The following is an 18954-nucleotide window of genomic DNA, read 5'->3' as shown; positions in this document are numbered from 1 at the left end:
AAGTAAATATATGTTGGCAGTAGCTAAAAGGAGGAAAAGGGTGAGAGTGCAATGGCGAGGAGAGAAGCCTCAGTGGCGATAATGAGACACAGGTACGGCTCATGGAACTGCATCCCCTATCAGAGAAAGATGGGAAGGCTGCAAAGTAGTCACAGATACTGTAGCGTGACAAAATGGAAGATGCGATGCAACATTTCCCTCTGATAGGACATTATTATTTATTAGTATGCACACCCTCACAGGAGTTCTTGAACAATCACCCGAAAACAGTGGGCACCCTTGGGACATGTCATTACTCTGGGCGCTGAGGCTTTTTCTGACTCTTCATTAATTTGCATCTATTTTGAGTGCCTAGTTAAAAAATCATAAGTGCAACACATTAAAAGCAAGCACGGAATGCAGTCACACAAAAGCACTGATTCTGGGTCTTTGTTTGTAGTTCATCATCTCTGATCACTTTGGTTAGACTTGCCTTTCAAAAATATGCAAATGAATGAAAAACCAAAGCTTTGCAACGCTGCAATTGATGTGAGTACTTGAGTGTTAATGAACTTAAATTTGGGTTTGACCTTGTGCTGGGCTGTTCATTTGTTTCATGATATGACTATGTCTAGTGCAAGACTGATATATGCACAACAGCACATGACACAGCAAAACACTGTTGGACCCTTGTCACTGCTGCACTGCACATGCTAAGAAGTAACTGTGATAGTAACTGCATCAATGAGCACTTTACTTCACCAACTTAGCAGAAATCACATATTAGAGGACCAATAATGTATGCAGTTACACGCACACACACTAGGGTTCCCACTGGAGAAAAAAAAAACCTCTTGTATAGACTGAATGTTGAAATTTAAAATACTGCGATATAAATTTCTGGTCATATCCCCAAGCACTGGTTTGGCCACTAAAAACAGAGTTGTTGGATTAGATAGAAACACTGCTTGGAACTGGTTAGTTAAATGGAATCGGTGAGGAAAAAGATTAGAGGGGCCAAGGGGAGAATGAAGGTGACAGATTGAGATAGGAGAGGGTGGGAAACAGAGGAGGAACAAGAGGAAAGAAGTGCACAAGCTACACAAGCTGCACAGGAAAAGGTGTTAAGACACTGTCAAGGATATTGAATCAGAGAGGTGTGAGCAGAAGTTACACACTCCCTGCCACAGGCAAGGTGGGGCGACTCCTGTTGCTCCTCGACTTGTTTTCCTCCACAAACTTTGAGATCAGTCAAAGGCATGAACCAGATGGAGTGTTCAGGAAGGCTGGGATCCCCACAGTAAACAGTGTGTGCGGGCATGCACGGCGTTGAGAGAGGAATGTGACCCAGAGCAGGTGCTGTCAGCGTGGGCCTGCGAGTCCATGGTTTGTTTGAGTGTTAGACATCAGAGAGAGTAAAAGAATGGCCTTTGTATTCAGCCAATACTGAGTGAGTAAATATTTTGGAAGGGGCTTGCTGTGTCAGTAGATTGTTCTTTTAGGCAGCAGGGGTGGCAAGAGGAGGAGGGGGGGAGATGAGAGGAAAGGAGACGACGATCTAAAGGAAACTGTGAAGCAGCAGTCATGTTTATTCCACCATGTAGAGACGTGGACACAAATTGAGCTTTGTCCTGCACCCAGTCTAAGCAACGTTAGCACTTGCTGTGAGACCTGGAATCGACGCTAGCACAAACTGCTGTGATCTTTCCCCTTCATTTGCTGCCAAATGACATTGCTTGCTCTGCTACGGGGGTTGCCCTTGCTGCCAGTGGCTGTTATCATGAATGAACAATGTGTACTTCTCAGAGTTCTTACCTCTCCTCAGGAAGCCTCTCCACAGGCTGAAGGTGTAGACTGCAGGATATGAAGCTGGGCAGAAGACGATGTTCATGCTGAGGCAGCCTTGTAAGACCAATGTTCGATGTGTCTAATTTTCTACTGTGGGAACATTGTGTGAATAGACGTGGAAACGTAAAGCACACATACACGGCTAACACGCATGCCACAGCGTGACCTTCACACCGCCCCGTTGTGTTGGATGTATGCTTCTTATTTTTTTACCATTGTGTTAGGGCACGACAGCTCCAGTGGGGATGAGGGATAAGAGGGGTCATTCATTCATCTCGCTCTCTCGCCCTCACACACACACATGCACACACCTCCCTCACAGGCCTTTCATCTTTACTCTCACAGGCTTCTCTTGTTCTGTCAGTCTCACTGAAAAGAAAGAAGGCAAGAGATGGAGGAAGGGTATTCGGGAAGGGGTGAGAATGGGGTGGTTAAAAGGGATGGAAATAAAAGGACAACAAGTGAGTGGAGTGGGTTTCCTGTTCATGCAAAGCCGTCTTCCGACCTGCCCCACCCTACTCCATCACCTCCATTTGCAGAAACAGTAACAGGTTGCAGATGCTCTTTCTGCTTCTGTGCTCTACCATCTCTGGTTTTCTCTTCCTTTCCCTCCACCATCTATCTCTTTAATTGTATCGCTCTCATATCACCCCCTCCTCCCTTTCTACACTTCCTCTGTCCATCTTTGGCTCTCCCTGGGGCTTGCCTCAGTGGGTCGGTTCCAGTCTGTCTGTTTGCTGATGACTCCACTTGGAGCAGATGTGATGTTCAGCAGCTGTTGCTCTGCAGCCCAACCTCCCTCTCATATTGCTCATTGCCACCTCTCCAGTGTTTTTATGTTCTTATTTATCCACATGCCTTTTTGTTCCCTGCTCATTGCTTAACGGTAAATTGGTGAGCATATTTTTTATTGTTGGATCTCTTGTCATCTCTGGCCAGCCTCACCAATTCGTTGCATATTTGTTCAAACCATATAGAGATTTTTGTCTGGAGCATGTGTGTATTATGCGCTCACAAATGCTAACTGTCACATGTATAACAAATTCTGGCCATTGATGGCAGTTTGGGAGAGGGCAGAGGGAGGGCATTGTTCCTCCATAAATCAGGGCAAATTATTGTGTGTCTTTCATTACAAATACGTGTTTGCATGGGTTATTGTTTATCCTCGCTATTACATGCTGTCATTCAGAGCCCGGCCCAGAGCGTCAATAAGATGTTCAGAGACAAAATGTGACTTGGGCACATGAAGAATGATTAAATGGGTTTTATTTAGGCTAATTCCCATGAGTGGCCTGCACTTCTTCAGATAGCCTTGTTAGAATCATTATTGCTCTCTCTCTCTCTCTCTCTCTCTCTATGTGCATTTGCTCGCTCAGTGTCTCTTTGACTCCATCTCTGTGAGGGTTGGCTGGTAAACTGAGCATCCTCTCTCTGACAGGTGCCCTCAAGATTAGAGGGTAGCGGCATACGAGATGGAGTAGGAGGGGAGGGTTCACATCATTGTGATGACTTCAGCCCAGAGAAATCTGTTTCTGGACAGGCATGTGGTTGCATCTGTGTGGCAGGCCGCCAAATGTGTGCACAAGCGCGCATGTGCGTGTCACATCTGTAATTGGTTGCTGCTGCTCGGCCTCTGATCTTGTGGAAATCTGGGATCAGCGTGGTAGATCCGCTTGTTAATCAGCAGTCAGTGCCCGTGCACAGAAACGTCAACCTGTGCTCTGCTCTGAATCCCGGAATATCACTGCGCTTGGGATTTAATCACAGAAATCCCTTAATGGGAAACGTTATGAGCAGTCTAATTTGAGGATGTGGAGATAAAACTTTGTGGTGTGTGTGTGTTTGTGGCACTGACAGTGTTTGTGTGTCTCTTGTGCTCATGAGTGAAACACTGATAACACTGATATTGAACGCCACTTTGCCCCTGCACTTTGAGATGATGAGATTACGACAAGGCCAGATCACTGGTGGCTCTATGCACTTTACCCTCTCTGGTTTCTCCTTTCTGAGACCAGTAAGTTTTCATGGTGGCATACAGTACAGCATGGTTGGGAAATTCACAAGAGGGAATCATCACTCTTTCCCGGTTCTACTCTGAGGACCCTGCTAATTAGCTGGCGTCTGTGATTAGTTGGCTTGTGTTTGATCTGCCTCGCTCCTCTCCCTCGTTGTCAAGAAAAGGCTGCCTGTGCCGCGAGTTGCCCCGAACACACACACACACACAGGCTGAAAAAGAGGGACACACGTTGTACACACAGCAACAGATTATTCCCTGGCTTTTCAGAGAAGCTGCAGGTGGCTTCAGAGACGCACTGTGTCATGCACAAGCAGACAGCGTCATAAACACCCGTGAGCTGCAGTGTTCAAAACCAAAGCATGCAACACTTCAGTCGAAAGATTGTGGCTGTTAATATGTCACTACTGCATACCAGGAATGTTGTTTACTTTCACTTGGAGTGGTTCACTCTGTCAATGGAATTCCCCCGAAAAACCAGATGTTACAGTGCTTACAACAGCAACACTGGGAGTGGGAGGTTAGCTGCGAAGTGGATTTACTTAACTTAAACCTGAGTGATTACAGCTAAAGATGGACAAATTATCAATGTAATTAAATTTCAGCAAATCCCCCTTTGCTACCTGTTTTGCATTAGGTCTCAGTGGCCAGGCACAGTGGGGAATATTCATGCTGCGTGTAATATGACACAAATAAGAGCAATTCTTTGGTGCATGACAGAGCACTGTCTAATTACATGGAGGCTGATATTGAAGGGCCTGTCTGTCCTTGAAGCTGGCCACTGGAGCATGTCTGTTCATACCGTCATCTATCCATCCCTCACTTCCCAATCCTCTCTCTGTCACTCTGCCTTTAGGGAGTAGATGGTAAACAAAGGCGGTGCCAACCCCGTGTAATAACGACTTGACAGGGGACAGCACCAGCAACTTGTGTGTGTGTGTGTGTGTATGTTGTTGTGCTCTTCCTCATCATCTGTGGGAAGCGGCTTCAATCTTCTGAGAGTCGGATCAATTGTAGCATCATTGTCACTGTCGAGCCTTTACAGTCTAAAAAAAACACTGGTTCAGACTGATGGAGGTGAAACTTGATCCACCGCTTTTATCCTTTCTGACAGGTAAACGTGCTTCAAACATTTGGTCTTGTTTATCAACAATATAAAGCTGCTAGATAAGACTCTTTCTGCTATTCTTCATGTCCCCCTTTATCTTAAAAAAGAAAGGTGGTTAAATAAAGGTAAAAAGCCATAATATGTACACAAAACTATGCTTAAAAACTGAAATTGCATTAGAGCGGAAGAAAAGGTTTTGAGAATAACAGTTGATGATTCAGAGTTGTTGTATGAGCCATGACTATATGATTATTGTCACACCCACAAGGATGACTGTACTTCATTTGTGTATTTTATTTTAATCCGTCTCAATAAGTAACGTCATTGTTTCTATTATTTTTCTTCAATGACAGATTGAAGACAGATTTTCTATTTCCTGTGTTTTTTACCTGTATGTTGACATCTGTGGATGCTGTGTTGTATTTATTTATCTATTTTTTAAATCAATACTTTAATGTTATAACACCAAGGAAGATACAGAACTGTACCATAGTGGTTTCACATCATTGATTCAACAGATTCTGTAGTGAAAATACCCCAAAGCCAAGCGTGCTGTCTTTAAATTAAAAATGCTCTAAAAAACCTAAAAGTTAGAATCACATTTGTTATATAAATTCAGCATATGCTATCTTCAGAGTTTACAAGCCAGGATTAACAAATGTTTGGTGTTTGCTTTGGAGCAATCAATACAATTAAATGGCAATTAAATTAAACAAGATTTTCTGTAGATAAATCACAAAAAACCCACAAATTAATAGGATGTTTTGACAGTGTTTGATAATTAAATAAGGTAAATGACAATTAAGAGTGTATTTATTGCAGATGGATCAGCACAATATTCTTAATAATGTTTATCAATCTCTTCTGAAGTCCTCTTGACCTTGTATTTTTAATTTGCAGGTTTCATAGCTTAATCACTAAAGGAGTGAACAGTCTGTGTATTGTTCACACTTTTTTTTATTAAAGTTTATTGTCATGTAGTCTCACTCTGTTAATGCTGGAGAATCTTGTTAATTGGACTGAAACGCACAGGGACTTGGATTCCTATGTGACCAGCAAATTCTAAGGAAAATGGTGCATATAATGAGTCTCTTTATGTGAGGGATTTTTTTTTTTACTGCTGCCACTGGTTTTTATGCTTTCCCTGCTTTTAAGAATGTATTTTTCTATGCTTTTCATATCCTCTGGCCTTATGGTTTTTCTTTCATTTATTTATTGGTAAGTTGTGCTTTTAAAGTGGTTTTTTTTGTTCAGAGAAAATATCCAGTTATGCGACCCTTCTCTTTTGGTCTGTCTCCTGTTGTGTCCTGTTGTTCATCCATCAAAACAATACAAAAATATTCTTAAGACAAGCTGTCATAGTGACTGTCCTTCATAGAATAATCGAAGTTGATCTTAACATTTAGTATAAAAGGAAGAAATGGAAAAATAGCACAGAGTGACCCTGAGTGCAAACTCCTCATATGACCTTGTAATTTATGACTGTTCCATTGTACACTATAGTGACTGCAGTCGTCTCCATCTTACTCTTTTCCTTTTTTTGGCTCTGTTCATATTCTCCCTCCTCAGTATCACTTTTACCCTTGTCCGTTATGGACACACGATAGAAGGCATGTGTTGAAGTACTAAGTTTCATCTTACCTGCTTCCTGTTGAGGCTGGAAGACAATGGACTGCTCACCTCCTCCCTCCCAGCTCCTAGCACCCATACGGGAATGGAACTCTGATGCATACAATGGAGTTGGTCTTATAGACAAAGCACGCTTTTGTGCTGCCTTAATTGCTTCAGTTATCTATTGTCTCCCATTCCTATGGTTTTGTTCTGTTTTGCCAGATCTTACTTATCTAATGTTTAGTAATTGTTGCACCTTTCCTGTCACTGTCGGGCTCATTTGTCTTTATGCAAAAATATTAAATACAAAAGCTGTAGCATGCCCTAATTATATTTTCAAAATACAGGGAGACTTATCAGTTACAGACCTTTCCTTGTCCGATGGTAGTGCACTTGTTATTCAAGGTTATTTTAATTATAAGTGTGGTGTTGAATTTTGCAGTCCAACTTTCTGTCCTCTCAAATCTTTCCCTGCAGACTACCTGCAATGATGACTTCCCATCGGTAATTCAATCCAGCTGGATGTTGTCGATGATTGCGTTGTGATGAACACAGTCATTGGTTCATCATAATATTGGTACACTCCTCCTTGTTTGTTTGCCTGTGGTGCCTGACCTTCTGTCTTCCATATGGCTGGCATTGATTTGGTAACATGCTGTGTGATCCTCCTGACAGACTAACCGTGCTAATAGCCGCCTCCGTCATATCACAGCGCTACATTTTAATCCTTTTAATGTGCAGTATAAATTGGATCAGGCTCTCACCCTCTCAGCTGTGAATGAGGTGCATGTTGACAATGTTGTTGACCAATGGGCTCATCTGTAGTGAGCTGAGTGACACTGTGGGAAGTGCAGCTGGGAAATTGAGCCCTCCCCAAGGTGACATTAAGGTGAATGCTGGCCAGAAACATAGCACCGGAAAACGCAGCTGTGTTTGGGTCTGAGGGTGGGGTTGCCATGGAATTCCTCTCACTTTTAGAGGCTTTTCAGATTTTAATTCTGGGAAAGGATCACACCCAGCCTGAAATATCTTCTCTGACACCTTGGTTAGACGCTCACATCCAAGTGTTGTTCTGGAGGTGAAAATAGGACGCATAATCACATTATGTTAACAACTGACACAGTGTGAGGCGGCTGTGTGTGTACACACAAAATGATGCATAAAGAGATTGACAAACACACACATTCCGTGTTGGGTACTTGCACATGTACCTTGCACTTTGGCTTGATCCTTTAAATCTTGGCTATTTCCGAAGTGAGATGCTGCCAGACACTCGCACAGTTACAGACGCACTTCCATTCTCACACACAAGTCATTCAGAGAATGGTGTCTAGGCCTTTTTTTTAGACAAGCATCCTGCAAGACCTGATAAAGAGGGGAAAGTCTTCATCTGCATAATATTTGATACTGTAGATCAAGATATTTCCCAGACACTGACCTGAAGACCTGTCCCAAAAATGCACGAAAACCTCAGATTTACATTTTATGCACTGAATGCAGGAAAGTGAGTAGTAATGTTACACAAAGGGCTAAAATAGCATGTCCTTTACAACTCCCATAAGAGTGATGGCACACAGCGCTAGAACATAGAAGTCAGACAGAAAAAGAACTAGCACAGTAAAAGTAGTCAAGGAAAAGCAGAATGAGCTCCAGGGATGAAAAGGATTTATTCCAAAATGAAAAGACAGGACAGGACTATGTCATGGAGGAGGGGCGAGGGAAGAAAGTGAGCTATGCCGGGAGTCGGCAAGAGCAGTGGAAGTAGAATGATGTGCAGTGCCCGAGCCAGGAGCCGCAGGGAAGCTCGGTGTCTGTCTGCCATCCAACCAGTAAGTTATTCAGTCACTTATTCAGTGGGTTGGAGCGATAGCAGTAGGACGGAGGTATAGAAGCAGCAGTTATTTGTTTGACTCTGGAGAGCTGTGTCCACTCTGGCCACAATAAACTACCTCTTACAAGTGAGACTTTACTGAGCCAAACAGACCTGATACTAGAATAATACTTGCAATGCCATAAAACTGCACTTGTGCCTTATAGCCTCGGCCGTTTTCTTTTTGCGTTTGGTGCTTTATACACATCTCCTTTACACGGCGGCTGTATTTCTTCATGTTGTCGGCCACACTTTGTTGCCGTCTCTTTTGTGTCTCCTTCCCACATTCGCTCTCTTTCCTCCCTCTCTCCTGGGTCAGGTACAGTGTAGATGTTGGTGTCTATCAATAATGAAGAGATGAGAGGAGTAGGAGGAAGAGGAAGAGGAGTGCTCACTGCTGTCTTTCTTACCCGGGGATGAATTATTCACCCACTGGAGAGAAGTGTACCTCTTCATCCTATGCGTGTACAATCTTGTGTTCCTGTGACTGACTGCCTTAATGTGGTTATGCTTTACCTAACAGCTGTACATTTGCAGATGTTTTGTTTTTACGCATGGTTTTCCCTTTGCTTGGCAGATACTAAATGATTAAGTATGTTTTGCATGTTGTGAGGGTGTTGGTTTCATCCTGTTGAGAGGTACAGCAAAACAGAAAACAGAAAAAGCTCTATGTCTGATGGATCTCTTCCACTTTTCCAGTTCCTCTCAGACAAACATGATTTTGGATGTTTTCTTCTTCTTGTTATGCACCTATGACACCAGAACAAATTCCTTGTATGTGCAAATCATACTTGGCAATAAAGCTCTTCTGATTCTGATTCTGATTTCTGACCTGTTTGACCAGCAGAGCTCACTAAACTGGCAATATTCTTTGTACATAACTGAGAATGGAAGGTAGAGGAGGAAATAGCAAGAGAGGTCCACAGAGAGATGTATGCATAGCTATTGTGAAGGTAATGTCGTGTCAGGGCTGTGGCCGTTAAATGGCTGGCAGATTCTATTGTGAAAAGACATGGGCTGAGGTTTCTCAAAGTCGAGGTATTAAAACCATTAATATCGTGCCTGAGGTATGAGCTGATCAGGAATCACTCAAGTTGTGTGATTCTTGTGTGAGCAGATTTTATTTGATGGCGTGATGTCTAAAAAGGGTGAGATATTTTTGAGCTGTAATAGTAATATTGTAATCCCCTGATATTTTTGCTTAATGTTATCATACCACCCTAATCGCACACTGTTCCATCCATGTCTAGTTGGTTATTTGCCCGTTTCCAACACATCACACTGTGTTTCGTGTCACGGCACGGCTGAGGTTGTGACCCAGATTTGGATGCAAGGGGTTGTGGCATTTCCAGCTGATGGGCACACGTTTATTTATTTTGATAGTCTGAAATGTCATATTTGAAAGGTTTTTAAACTCCCCCCCCTGGGTTTTTTTTATTATTAAGATGATACATTTAAGTGAATTGGCAAATGCTTATTTTTCCAAATGATATTCGCTTAGGTCCTAGGGCTTGTTTGTTATAAACAGGCAAAGAAATAAGAATATGCATCAGTGTACAGATGCATGTGTATACACAAACACACACACACACACACTTATTAAACATACACACACACACACACACACACACACAGACCTCCCTGTGCAGATTTCTCCTCCAGCTGTTCACTTCTTCTTGCCTTCTTTGAAGCCTCGCTGTGTCCCTCCTTCCAAACCTCCTTTTCTCCTTCTCTCCCCTTCTGTTACATTTCATTTCTGCTTTCTGCCCGTATGTCTCTGCCCCTTTTCTTTCCACACTGTCTTCAGAGTCAGTTATCATATATTTCATCATGTCACTGTGAACAAAGTGAAATGTAGCACCCCCTTTTTCTGGCACCTTTTATTCATCTGCTCCTGTTGCATCACAGGATTGTGGTTTTTACCTGCTGTCTCCTACATGCAACTTGGCTGTAACACCAACCACTGTGTTCCTTTGTCACATTTCTCAGTGAATTAAACACCCATGGTGATTTCTTTCTTTTTTGGCGTGCATATATCATGTGATAGCTTTGAAGTCTTTGGACTGCACTGCTTTAGCAAACCCATGTGCTTTTGACCCAGTTGCATCCGTTAGTAAAGCTTACAGCATGAAAGGATTATAATAGAATGTCACAGGAGAAGTCCATAATGGACACTAGCTATTTCTAAATGTAGCTTTCTCATATGCTATCGATTAGGTCTCAATGAGAGTCCTGTGAAAAGGCCAATGTGAAGACAACACATCGCAAGTCTTCATTTCCTAGTTTTATTCTTGGCTTGTCAAAGTGCCTCGCCTGTCAAAGCTAAGCTGCATTCCCACTCTGCTCCCTGCATACCTAAGTATCCACGTTTAGATGTGTGTATGCATGCACAGCGTGTGCACGTTCATTGTAGGAGTGTGTGTGTGTGTGTGTGTGTGTGTCAAGGTCAGAGAAACCAGTGCTGAAACGGTGTCGGGTAGCAGCGGCGACAGCGGCAGGTTTAGGTTGATGCTGTTCCAGACTCCAGCTGATAACCGCTAATAGTACAGACCAGAGGCACTTTAACATGACATGCAGCCACAGCAATGTCACTGTTTTGGTTCAGTCACAGTAACGGTAAAGTCACACTTGGCTCTCCCAAATGCTTTCTAGCTTTGACTGTTGTCATGGTAATCAAGGTCCAAATCAGTATTCAAGTGCTGCATTTGTTTTTTTGAATGATCACAAATGCATTACCATGAAAGTCTTGGTCACCCATGAAATAACAATATTATTCCAATGTTATATATTATGTGCCAACATCCATTATTATTAGCTGTTTTCAGACAGTGTCTGTTGTGTTTGTTGTCTGTCACCTTTAGGACAACAACAGTTGCAGCTAAATGTGTTAGAAAAGTTGAGCAGAACTTTAGATAACATCTGCATTTTATGAAGCTGTTGAAGAACTGGAACAGGAGTTTGGCAAATCATTTCAAAACCGTAAGGTAATAGTGTCCTGATGAAATGCTGCATGCTAACACACCATCATGCCAAATCTTTCCCACCTGTTGTTGGGGGACGTGTCATGATGCTGCACCCTGTCGTCATCACGTCTCAGTTCAGGTCATTTCCAGTTAATGTCATCCCTCAGTTTCCTCAAAATGGTGCGGTATTAGACAGTCTGACCCTGGGGGACAAATTTACTGTGCACAACCCTGTGAAAATTACAGTTACATCAGTCACAAAAGCTGCAGTATTACACTATCGAGCCATAAAGGGAACGTATTAAAGATTTAGGGAAAAGGAAAAAGCTTTTGCTCTCCAAGAGGCATTAACAATTTAGCAATAAATGATTGCCTTAAGTTTTTTGTTATGATGGCTCTTTATACTAGGACAATGAATTTAAATGTATTATGAGGGTGAAATCCTGACTGCCAGCTTCAATTCGGTGTTCATATTCATATTAGTTTGTAGACAGTGTAGGAATTATAACCCCATCATTGTTCTGACTACCAATTCCTGCTGCTAATATTAAATGATTGTCTAAAAAGGCATATGAGTCACACACCTGTGGCGAGCAGTATCAGAGTAAGTGCTCTCTAACACTTCAAGCTAAAAGTTGGCACCTTTCTGTTTCATTTAACTCCATTTGCTAGAGCAGAAAGTGACACAACATGGGTCTTGGACTTGGACCTACAAGCTGCATTGAACAAAATTGAGTTCTGGGTGTACCCTGCCTTTTGCCGCGTGTCAGCTGGGATTGGGCGATTTTCTACTGAAAGCAGTAGAAAATAAACACACTTCACGACACTTCATGAGACGTTGATTTTTATTTATTTTCCTTATTTTAATTTGAATAGAATTTTTGTTTTTATTGTATGGCTGCTATTTCTTATTGTGTTTTTATGATTCTAATTTATTTTAAGCTGTTTTATCTCATTTTGAACCTTTTACTTATTATGCCTTTTATTTATTCTGTACAGCACTTCCATTGTGGTCCATTGTGGTTTGTTTAAAGTGCTTAACAAATAAAGTTGGATTGGATTGGAATTGAATGACCGTGTGAAAACAAAGACCATCATGACAGCTTGCAGTCCAAAGTGAACTTGAACAAAAACCCGAACAACTGTGAGGGTCGGGCTGTTGCAGTATCTTTTTCTCTCATACTGCACAAATTTGTCGAACCATTCTGCTATGATATTAACTCCAGTGGAGTTAAGATAAACTGCACTTTTATCAGTGATGGGCTATTGCTTGGCCTAATACACAAAAATCATTGATCATCATGAAATATCAATCTAAAACATTATCATTTCAAAATAAACGACTTCTAGTCCATCTGCGATCCCCCGTTCTGGTTGTGTGACACTGCACACTTATATACTGCAGTGCAGGGAGAGAGAGAAACAACTCACTAACTGCATCATGTTTTTCAGGACTCAAATGCTCTTAAACTGAGAAAGCAGCCCAGAATGTGCCTTTTTCCTGTGGGGAAAACACACCTCAAGTGCTGCCCTTGGGTCCAGATGCGGTATGTCAAGTCTGTGAGTTTGAAAGGTAGACTGGGAATCATTAAAATTCTCCTGAAAGAAAATAATGTCCAAGTCAGAGAAGTCAGGGAAAAAGAATACGAGACAGATTCCATCACGACACAATGGTGACGCTCCATTCAGCACTGTGTACTGCCTCTATCAAAGCTATTATTCTTTAGGAGTGAAGAGGGTGGGCACAACAACAACAACAACAGGGCGGTAATGGAAATGGTGAAATTCTCACAGACTTGGAAGAATAATGAAAGTGCAGAATGCTTATTTAGACAGCAGTGTGTTGGAAAGGCCACAGCAAAACACACCCACATATTTTCTCTCTTACACACACACACACACACACACACACACACACACACACACAATATGGACTACAAGGAGGCAATCTTGAAGAATGTGGAGAATGAGGGCTCGGCTTCATTCTGGCCCACCTGACAGTACATTGCCTCGTGTGATGAAATTGCAGACTCAGTGAGCTCTGAAGGCTATTAGATATTTTAGGTGATGGCCTGCACTCCATGTTCCCCTGACACGTGTTTTTCTCCACCATACATAGTGAGGATCAGGCAGAGGACATGACTGCCATCAGGTGTCAGAGTCAGCCAGCGATGCAGCGAGGCCGTTAGACACAGGTTGATGAGCGTATGTTCAGTTTTTAAGCTGCTGCTGGCGCAAATGGTCTGTAGAGAAAATTAGGATTTTAAGTATATTTTTTGGCTTGCTCTCTTGTTCCTCTACACTCATTCATGCTCTCTCTCTTCTCTGTCGCTCTCTCTCTCTCCCCCTCTGTTAACAGACTCACTGTTTCTCACTAGGTCAGGTGTAGAGACTACCCTGCGTCTCACTGTTGCAAAGCTCCCTCCTCTCATCTGCCTCTCCTCGCTCTGTTTCTCGCTACCTGTACCCACCTCCCCCTTCACCTCTCCATTTTTAGTTTCTGCCATTGCTTCTCTCTTGGCCTTTTTTCCCCCACCACTTACTCCCTCTCTTACTGTAACTTCCCTTTCTCATATGTGTCTCTTTTGTCCCTCAGCTGTCTTCTGTTAACGTTGTTTATAGCTCCGACTGTCTCCCCTTCAAAATCATCCTCCGCTCTCCTCTTTTCTCATCACTTTGTCTTTTTGCCCCCCCCCCTTCATTCTCTATTCTTGGCACTGATTTCTCTTCACACCCTTTTATCCCCACTTTCTTTGCACTTCACCTCCCCGACTCCTCATCCTCTGCACTCGTCCTCCATCACTTTAGCATTCGTAGGGTGTCTCTAGTTTCTTTCCTTTCCTTTCCTTTCCTTTCCTTTCCTTCCTTCCTTTCTTCCACATTAATTTTTCTCTTCACAGATGAATGGTGGGAAATATGGAAATGTCAGTGTGACCAGGCTGGAGATCAGAGAGGACTTTGTTAATATGGCAGGGCTGTCGCAGTGCCATCAGTATTGCGTGTGTGTGTGTGTGTGTGTTTGCACATCATGTGGGTGGTAAAGATGTAATCATAGGTGACAGGACTTAGGATGGTGACATTTGACTACTTGACAGTGTTAAAGAGGGCAGTAATGTTGTGCATGCAGTTGTCGTTTCGTGTGCCTTTTCGGTTTGGTGGTGTTTCTTGTATGTTAACTGCAGGCAGCAGAGCTAAAGTAGAGCAGCAGTGACACCAGGCTTCTGTTCTCACTCTCCTCCCCTCCGACCTTCCCTCTCTCTCTCTCACTCTCCCCCTCTCTCTCTCTCTCGGACGCTCCTCCCTTCTTCTCACTTGTACCCTTGAACTGTCTTCTGTCTTGAACACCCTCAGCTCCTAATTCTCTCCAACTCCCATCTTGCGCTCCCCTGTTTAATGTCCACAACACTCTCTAAATATTTATGATGACAGTTACTATTTCAAACTCAACAGTGCTATTGTGTATGACTTTCCCTTCTCTGACTAATAACCCAGAATCTGAGAGACTGTAGAGCAGGGGTTTAGGAGCTATGATGGAGGATGAGGGTGTGCACGTCTCTGTATGTCTTGTGTGAAATATTCATTTCCCTGGGGCTGCATGGAGTCTCATAAGACCGGTCAGTCTCTCATCTGAGCTGTGGCAGGAGTTTGACCTGCCTTGCTCTTCTCTTATCGCCTCAGAATGACAGTCAACTGTGTCTGATCCCCACATTATGTTGGGCACACAACAGCTGTACATGTGTTTGTGTGTAACTTCAGTGTCACATTGAGCAACGCACCTGCCATGTCGAGCTGACTGACTCCATCCATGCACCCCAACTAAGTCAAGTTATGAACGGTTTCACTAACCGTTTGTCTGCTTGTCTTCAGCTCCCGTTACCAAAGCACATGTTTTACTTAATCAGACGAGTTCAGGAGGTAGTTGGCTCGACAACAAAGACTCGAGACATTTCCAACATAATACACCAAGAGCGTGACAAATGTAATTTGTGTTGATACATATGTGAGTACATGTGCTTTTTGTCTCTACTTGGTCATTTATGCTGTCTCTAAGAGTGGCAGTGAGCAAACTGTTCCTGTTTCCTGCCATATAAGTCTCTCTGCTGCTCCCACAGGCAGCTCAGTGGTTGTCCAGAGGTTCCTCTGTGGCTACAAGGGGGTTGTTTTGTGGTTGTAAATTGGGCTGGTCTTGAGAGAACCAGTGTTATTCTAGGAAAGCCTTTTTTCTTCGACTTGCCCGCTCTGTCTTTCGCTCATTCCTCCGTCTTCTCTTCTTCTGTAATGATATCTCACGTGGCCCCTGAGAGCCCAAGGTGTGGTGTTTATTGCTGATCAAAAGGTAGAGACGACACTGCCCTTTGGTCTGATCTCCTTTCATATTGGTTTCATGTGTGTGTTTGTGTGTGTTTGTATTCCATCAGCCCTCCAGATCATATTAGTTTCAACACAACAGCTTTGGCTCAGACTGGTGGAACTAGTTCCGCAAGTAATTGTTTGTCTTTAGGGGAAATGGTGTTTCATTGGTACACTTGTATGTGTGTAACCTGCTGATGCGTGTGCATGAGCAGGTTACACACGTAACCAATGAAACACCATTTCCCACACACACACATACACTCACACTTCTCCACCTGCAGTATTGGCTGTAGACATTTGGAGGTCCACAGGTAATCCCCTCTCACTTAAAACAGGAACCATCTTGCTGACATACACTAATGCCCGCTTACTCATACAAGTAATTACATTTTCGTGGAGACCTGGATTACACACACACACACACATATCTGCATACACACAAACATACAGACGGATAGTTGTTCCTAAATCTCCCTTTGCTCTTTATGTCTCTCACACGCCCACTGACATAACACACTAAGAAAAGTGTATTTATTTTGACTCTTAACTGTTACACAGGAATGTGTTGGCACAGCAAATGGCAGGCTACTGAACAGCATAACCAATCCTGATGATTTATGATTTGTGTGCAAAAGAGGACTGGTTTTTCTCCTTTTTTTTGTCGTGCAGCACAGATTGCACAGTCACGGAGAGTTACCAGACTCTTGGCCTACTTGCCTGGGTTCACTAATGTTGTCCTCTGTTGTGCCCGACACTTCCGTACTGTCCTCATTTATCATCAGCAGAATCTGCTCATATTCTCGGCTCCCTTTCTGTGTCTCTTCTTCTGCTAGTTGGTAAATAAAAAAGACAAAACAAGAGACGTTAATGATTCCTTCTTTACTTTTTCTTCTAGGAGTGATGGGTCAGCGAGTAAAGGTGGAGCCAGAGGTTTTGTCGTATCCTGGCCAGACTGTGAACCTACGCTGTGCCTTCACTGATGCCACTGGGATTCAACTCACAATGGTCAGATACACACAGCCATGATGCTATTGTTTTCTTTTTTTGTTAGTATTTGATTTTTTTTCTTAATACCACCACACTTGTAACTAGGTTTGTGATATGAAATTCCAATAAAAATGTCAGTTTTATCTTGAAACTGTAGCTCACTATAGTGACTTGACATAAAATAATTTGCTGAAATTGCTTTGGACTATAATTTTCTTTCACAGTTGAAGTGAACAGACATCGACCCTTAAGTGAATTCACAGTTTATTATTTTACTAAACAAATGGGTGTTTTCAGTATTTGTCAACAATGCATCGTCATGATTCTGCAGGTGTATGAAACTGATGAATAAGAACAAATACAATGATAATACAAGTCCATGTGCCTTGTTTGTTTGGCACATTAAAACTTTAATCTAACAAATCATAGACCACAGAAATAATCCTAAGGCTACTAATGGTTTTTTATTTTTTTTTTATCACATTTAGGCTTAATGTTTTACTTTGCCAAACAAACAATACTAAGCTTCCTTTTGCTTTAGGGGATTAAATATGGTAATAGAAGCACTTCTTGGCTGCATTTCAATGAAGTCGGGAGTGCACAATTCTACTTGTTTCTGTGACAAGCGGTGGAGAGAGAAAGAGCACTGGCTCTGAAAAAAACCCACATCCATATTCATACCTTATACTATATTCAATTATTTAATTGTAATGTTGTTTACGCTGCCCTGTGGAGTTTACAGCAAAACGTTTCCATTTATGCATTTATTAATGCACGGCCAATGAGTCACTGCATGCACCTTTGCCTCTGACCCCCTGTGTCTGCTCCACCACAGGTCACATGGATCTATGAGCCGAAGGAAGGAGAAAGGATCAACATCGCTGTGTTGCACCCCAGCTTTGAACCCAACTACCCTCTCTCACCAATGAAGGGCAGAGTCAGCTTCTCACCCAGTCCCCCAGACCTGGCCAGCCCTTCCATCCAGATAAGCAATGTTAGGATGACCGATGAGGGGAAGTATGTTTGCGAATATGCTACCTACCCAATTGGCAATGAGCAGGGCATCACCAATCTTATTATGCTTGGTAAGTCACCAATATCATCTGTCATATGTTCATAGTTTGTATAAATGCAAAGTGCTACATATGCCCACCTATCTTCTTAACTCTCTCCCTCCCCCGTAGGCAATATCCAGGTTAAAAGCGTGTCCATCTGGGCTTAATTGCTGTTTTAAGTGTTATTGTCAGATCAATTGTGTTCCTGTTAATGCAATGGAACCATTGGGCTAACCTTGGCCTGCCACCAGTGCCTCTGGTGCGTTCTGTTTTCTCTTGACGCATCATGCCTCCCTGCCTCCCCTCAGGCTCTATATTGATCTAGCTGCTTGTCATGCCTGCCATCAGCCTCTGTCCAGCCTGCTCTCCTCTGATCCCACACAGAGGGCAGTTGGGGAAACCATTAAGTGAATTCTAGAATTTGCTTATGGGATTGCGCCGTACCAGTCAGACTTAGTGTTTTGTTGGTCGGTGTTCAAGATATGGAGGGGAAGTGAAAGACAGTTTGGTGTTTGGGTATGTTTTCTCATGATTGTTCATCAATTTAGGCTTTGGAGAGAGAAAAGCCAGAATAGGAGGAGAGAAGGGGGATGAGTGGGGGACAGAGGATGTTAGAGATTGAGCCTTTGGATTTGTTTGTGCCAGACTGTTGACTCAAATTGTTTATCAGTAATGGTACACATTATCTTTTCCCTCAGCTGTCTTATTTCCATTTTGTGTATTGCTACATCCTTTAATCTTCCCTTTGCCACTTTGTGTCCTTTTCTCTCCCATCCGTGGTCCATCCTTACATCAATCTGTCCACCTATCCATCAGCTAAGCCTCAGAACTCGGCCTCCGTCGTAACAGTGGAAGCAGGCACTAAGCCGGTCGTTGTAGCACGCTGTGAGTCCGTGGACGGCCGCCCTGCTGCCAAGATCTCCTGGGTGACCGCAGCCACTGGCAATGGAACAGTGGTGTCAAAGGCTGGTAATGACAACACTGTGACGGTGAGCAGTGAGTACCGCATGATTCCCACTCCAGCAGACAACGGGAAAGACATCAGCTGCGTGGTGGCACACAGGACCCAGGCCAAACCCGAAAGCTTCCCATTGAAGCTAGCAGTTCAATGTAAGTCTAAATGTACACATGCACACAAACACATTTTCTAACTGCAGAGTGACTAA

At 43.0% G+C, this 18954-nt stretch overlaps 1 protein-coding gene across 3 annotated transcripts in view; it reads left to right on the top strand.

The window, feature by feature from the left end:
* The window catches only part of si:ch73-22o12.1 (nectin-2), a 78125-nt gene that overhangs the window by 13356 nt on the left and 45815 nt on the right, over nt 1-18954 (top strand). For all 3 annotated transcript variants that reach the window (XM_044033571.1, XM_044033570.1, XM_044033569.1), the window contains exons 2-4: nt 16642-16751; nt 17569-17818; nt 18605-18898. In XM_044033571.1, coding sequence (XP_043889506.1) covers nt 16642-16751; nt 17569-17818; nt 18605-18898 — 654 coding nt within the window. The remainder of the gene's footprint in view (nt 1-16641; nt 16752-17568; nt 17819-18604; nt 18899-18954) is intronic.

Source organism: Solea senegalensis, linkage group LG9 (genome assembly GCF_019176455.1).
Source record: "Solea senegalensis isolate Sse05_10M linkage group LG9, IFAPA_SoseM_1, whole genome shotgun sequence".
NCBI lineage: Eukaryota > Metazoa > Chordata > Actinopteri > Pleuronectiformes > Soleidae > Solea > Solea senegalensis.
This window is presented reverse-complemented; position numbering and strand designations above follow the sequence as displayed.